General features: G+C 32.7%; 1 protein-coding gene across 7 annotated transcripts; it reads right to left on the bottom strand.

The window, feature by feature from the left end:
• Positions 1-766: 766 nt before the first annotated feature.
• Positions 767-4,841, bottom strand: LOC113307574. 7 transcript variants are annotated; one of them, XR_003339184.1, is made up of 7 exons: positions 4,782-4,841; positions 3,696-3,940; positions 2,863-2,871; positions 1,780-1,937; positions 1,682-1,710; positions 1,438-1,500; positions 767-905 (listed from the first exon to the last, which is right to left on the bottom strand). XR_003339184.1 is itself a non-coding variant. In XM_026556014.1 (6 exons), exons 2-6 carry the CDS (start codon positions 3,812-3,814, stop codon positions 787-789), a joined length of 345 nt encoding a protein of 114 aa, XP_026411799.1. In that variant the 5' UTR covers positions 3,815-3,940; positions 4,782-4,841; the 3' UTR covers positions 767-786. The 7 variants fall into 7 exon arrangements, 2 of the variants coding, with proteins under 2 accessions (XP_026411799.1, XP_026411800.1); XR_003339186.1 differs by having other exon boundaries at positions 1,682-1,937; positions 2,729-2,871; positions 3,785-3,940; XR_003339187.1 differs by lacking the exon at positions 1,682-1,710 and having other exon boundaries at positions 2,729-2,871; positions 3,785-3,940.
• Positions 4,842-5,522: the final 681 nt, after the last annotated feature.

The raw sequence follows: 5,522 nt of genomic DNA, 5'->3' as shown, positions 1-5,522 counted from the left end.
TAAAATCCCTATTAAATCCAAAAGAAAATCCTCAATCATCTACCAGTCCAAAACCAATCAAAAAATCAAAACCGAAATAAAACCTCACATCTCTCAGAAGTTCAGAAGTTCAAGAGATTATGAAAAAGAAATCAAAGAAAATCAACAAATAAAGATCTTCGCTCCTCTGCATCCTTCAAGACTTGTAAGGTCGCCTTCTCCGTATTCAGCTCTTTAGTCAGCCTAGCAATCTTGTCTTCCTGCTCCATCACAACATCGTTGGGAAAGGGAATATTCTTCTCACACGAATCCTTAATGGCATGGGAAAATTAGGCTAAGGCCCGACCCATGGGTAACCCATAATATGAGGCCCTTAATTAAAAGAAGTTTAAATCTAGGCCCCGAGTTATTAAAAGACATCTATGCCCTTTTATATATTGTCAAGCCCCATATTAAATAAAATTTAAATTTAAGCCCAAAATTATTAAATCTAGGCCCAAAATTATTAAAGTATAGTGTGAAATTCTGTGAATGTGTACACAAAAGTTACACATGCATATGCCATGTGTATCCATAAGTAACACATCCTTATGACATGTGTAATGCAAAGTTACATATAAAAAAAATAGACATCAAAAAGAACACATACAAAAAATACACGTATTACTTTAATATTCATTTATAATAATTTCTTAGCATGTGTAACTAGAAATTACACGTGCATCTGTCTAGTGTAATTGAGAGGTACACATGCATCTATCTAGTGTAATTGAGAGTTACACACGCATCTGACTTGTGTATTCATCGTCAACTCCAATTCCAGCGAGACCAATACCACAAATAAGCTTTATAAGCTTCAGGAGGCATAAATTGCACCACAAATAACCGAATCATTAACACCAGCTTTCTCCCCATCTTGTAGTACCCTGCTAATACCACTACTAGGTCATATTCAACAAGTAGTCACCAAAATATTTAAATGTAAAAAAAATAAACTCCTATTTCTAATATGAGTTTTAATAGAGGTCTAAAAATATCACCAAAATCTTAACTAGTATACATTACTCAGAAATGCAGTTTCGGTAATTAGTTAGGGAAACATAATATGCTAACAATGAATGGCATGTAATGTGAATGATGCACCAACTAAATACGTTCATTGTAGTATGTGTAAGTAGGAGTTACACATGCTTATGTCTAGTGTAATCAGAAGTTACACATGCATCTGCCATGTGTAACTAAGAATTACAGTTGCATATAACGTGTAATTAGGAGATGCAAGATAAGTATCTACAAGTTAACCTAGATGAAATAATTTCAAAACCAGATTGTACTAGTTAATTATCAAAATATCATACAAGTAGTTATATATTCTGTAATTTTATAGCCAATAAAGGTAAACAATTTCACTATATATTTTGTTAGTTAGAATTCATAGCAAGAAAAAATAGAAGCTACCTGACACTCAGCAAGTTCTCCCTAACCAGTGAAATAAACTCGAAATATGATCGAATCAACAATCTTCCATGAGAAATGTCATACGAAACAGGTTAGCCGCATTCTATCGAAATATGATCGAATCAACAATTTGCCACATAGCTTAAACAACTTATTTAAGACCTCGTCAACTATAACATGATTATCCAACCATTGTAATGCTTAAAACATATATATAATCCATAAACTAGAGAAAATTACCGACCTTGAAGTTCAAAAAGCTCCTCTTTTGACCTGTACTGGAGACGTCAAACTTAATATATTAACAATCGAACTATTTAACACTTAAAACAGAAAAATTACCATGAAATTGGATAACCAAAGTGTATTTTTTCTCCCAACAATCCACCATTTTCCCAACAACCACTGCTAGCCACCACCACTGCCTCCTCATCCTCCTCCAAAACCTGCACCTCCATCACCACAAATAAGCCGCCAGCTTTTATGAAGTTATCTGTAACCTGAAGAATAACAACAAACAAACATATTATATGAGATTAGAAAGACATACAAAACAATGCATAATCACTTTCAAATGCATGTGACTAGTATAATTAGGAGTTACACATACATATAAGGTTAAATGTACTTAGATTCAGAAATGCAAAATCAATTGATGCAAAAAACAATTTTGTTATTCATTGTTAGCATGTGTAACTAGGACTTACACGTGGATATGAGTAGTGTAACTGAGAGTTACACATGCCTGTTGTTGTGTAATTAGGAGTTACACATGCACAGTGGCATGTGTAACCAGTAGTTACACATATATTGGCATGTAAACCTGAAATCTTTTTGTACATATAAAGCAAACACACTAAATATTTAACTTACAGTGCAACAAGGAAAATTATTATAGTAATTTACTGAATCATCTTGGTAGCATCCAAAATCACCTAGCCTAAATCATTTTCAAATGCAATCAAAAGATCAAGAATTAATAACACAATCTATTCTCTAGGATTTATATCTTACGCAACTAGTTATTTCAAATTCCCCAATTTTCAGATCTTTTCTTGCAAAAAGACAATTGCAAGCCAAATAACAAATATCACAAAAAAGTACTTGATAACTTATTTTAGCATGTGTAACTGCGAGTTACACACGCATATGTCTAGTGTAACCGGAAAATTACACATGCATCTGTCTAGTGTAACCGAATATTACACATGCATCTGTCTAGTGTAACTGTGAGTTACATATGCATATGAAAAACACAAAAATACGCATATTACTCTATCATGTAACTTACCGCATGAGTCAAGCAAAATAATCTTACAAATTCTCCAAGCTAAGCACTTATCAAGTACGACTCAATGGCCTTGAACAAATCTACAAGCAATCATTAGAATAATGCAATTTTGGCATAATACTCATGTGACTCACCAGCTCCATCTACGCAAAGCAAACAATATAATTAGCGTCTAGTAAAAAAAATCGCCCAAACAAATAATCAACTAGAATTGGCAGCAACTGCTATAGGAGTTCCACTTTGAAAAGAAAGACTGAGAACTAAACTAGGCACACAGTTCGACACCAAATAACAAACAATCATTATGGAATTTTTGGACTAAAAGTACTTTTCAAAATGCAAACAACCATCTAAACATGGTTTATAATAAAAAATTCTTTAATTCGCATAGCTTAAAACAAGATTTTACATGGCTAAGTACTAGCTACCACCACGTACAATACTTTAAAGTGCAGGCATATATATATATATGTATATAAGTACTTTATATATATATATATATATATTTTGTTTGGTTAAGATTTGAGCTTAAAAATATATACTTTCAATTAACTGGTTCAAAACTTCGAATATGGATTTCAAGCTTGAACTCGGATCTTAATGTATAGGTTCAAGCCAAAAGTTCGAGATTTAACTGTGCTCTTTTAATAACATAAGAAAAACGAATTATGATATTTCCAGTGACTAAACTAGTAGCAGATGTTTTTTTATTAAGAAGCAACAACTGCGGCAAACTACATCACAACCGAACATACCAAACCAAATTAACAAAATGACTAAACTAATTGTTTTCCATCTCAATGTATATCTAAGTTGTCTGTTTTGCAATATCTATTTACCAAACTAGTTGTTAAAATTGATAAGAATTACAAGGAAGGAGACAAACAATCATACCAATTGTATTTTGCAATATCTATCTACCAAACTAGTAGTTAAAATTGCCAAAGAAGGAGACAAACAATCATACCAATTGATAAGAATTACCAAAATATGCAGAATTCATAATCCCATGTATCTTGGGATCTCAACCAAGTAACTGTCCATAATATTCTCTACCTGCAGGTCAATTTTCCCAATCGTCTTCATCAAAATCTGTGCAGTTTCATCACACACAGAGAATTACAACTGATCTTCTTTGTCACAACATTTGCTTCAACGCCTTTTTCCTAATCATCAATTGAAGTTCTGGTACAGGAACCTTGAAAACTCATTCTGAAAAATCCAAGCAAGTTTTTACTTTATCAGTTATCGAAAATCATAGGTTAGAACCTTATTTCTTCATAGCAATTACAGGAACAACAAGATTCAATAATTCCATTAAATCTATAACAATCATTTTGGAAATGATGGAAGTTCCATATTAGAGCGAAACATGAAAGTAACTCAAACTCGAAAAATTTAGAGGGGTAATACAGATTAAGATGCACTGATTACTAATCTGAATTTAGATTTACAATCAGGAAAACGGATTGACAGATCAATCAAATCTCAATCACGAACTCTACAAATTATTTGTGATTTTTTTTTATCTCAAATGAAAGATAAAGATGAGATTATTACAAATACAGACTCCAATTAGAAATCGAATTAAAAACTTGATCAGAAATAAATGTTCTTATAGGTCTTTGAAACCATGAATTGATTTTTCAAAACAAAATTAAAACTGAATCAAAAGACAAAGATAGTTTAGGAGGAAAACTTATATTATTTGTTGATGAAATTGATTTGAAATTATTGAGATTCGTTATTAATTTTCCAATTTTCTTCTCCGATTTGATTTTCTTCGTTTTCTCTTCTATTCACATTTCTTCTTCGTTTCGGCATAGCTGCAGGGAGAAATGAATCTGAATGAAAATGAAAATTAAAAGAACCGTGAAGAAGATGAAAGAAGAAATTGATGGGATGAAACAAAAACTAGTTATAGAAGATTTATGAGTTGATGAGAGACAGAGAAGATCTAACGACGCTTTAATTTCAGATTCAGAACTCTAGAGCTAACAAGTTTTTAGATCCAGAAGAAAAACCTAAATGTTCAAAAAAAAAGTGAAATTACCTGATTCAAGAAAAATCAAAAACATAATCGCTTGTCTCTGCTCAAAACCAACTCGGAAACCCTAAGAAATGTTTTCGTAAGAACTGGAGAGAGAAAATGAAATTAGAAATGAAAATATCTTAAGAGTTTCCTATGATATATATAGTAAAGGGTAGTCTTGTCATTGTCAAAATTCATAGTAATTAATTATGGGCCAGATCTGAAGAAAAATTGATATTTTGGGCCTAGCAATATCATTTTCGTAAAGTGTGGAGTTGACAATGAATGATCCATTTAGTGGGGCTTCTATATGTTGAACCCATATAAAAGGGGGGTTATAGTATTTTTCACTAATGGCATTTATCTTCTTACGAAGCCACTTCACGTTGAAGCCAAGTCTCTCAGAATTCTCCAAGTTGAACTCCCAATCAAAGAGTACATCTGGAGTAATGGTATTTCTGGCCCTAGCGCATATATCACTTACAACACGCAAGATAACACTTACTTGCATGGTTAAAGAATAAGCACGCTTGGGATCTCTGGTAATGATGATGTGACCAAATTTCCTCCATATCTTCTCGTACAAGTCAGCATATCCAATAGGAACGCTGAATCCACCAACTAGTTCGTGGTATGGGAGTGATGCATCAAAGGGAGGATCAAAAGCAATCCCTGCACTCGAGTATTCATGCACCACTATACGATTCTCAATTACTGGAGCAACTTCTATATTCAGGGCGACAATTTCTTTAGTTTCTTCCA

Source organism: Papaver somniferum, chromosome 9, assembly GCF_003573695.1.
Source record: "Papaver somniferum cultivar HN1 chromosome 9, ASM357369v1, whole genome shotgun sequence".
Classification (NCBI taxonomy): Eukaryota; Viridiplantae; Streptophyta; class Magnoliopsida; order Ranunculales; family Papaveraceae; genus Papaver; species Papaver somniferum.
The sequence above is the reverse complement of the archived record's forward strand: the minus strand, read 5'-3'. Positions and strand labels throughout refer to the sequence as shown.

Coding starts and splice junctions, on each gene's coding strand:
- LOC113307574 (XM_026556014.1), bottom strand. CDS start 3,814: ATGAAGACGATTGGGAAAATTGACCTGCAG. Junction 1,711..1,779: donor TTTGGTTATCCAATTTCATG/GTAATTTTTCTG, acceptor TCTCCAGTACAG/GTCAAAAGAGGAGCTTTTTG. Junction 906..1,681: donor GGAGCTTTTTGAACTTCAAG/GTCGGTAATTTT, acceptor TGGTATTAGCAG/GGTACTACAAGATGGGGAGA.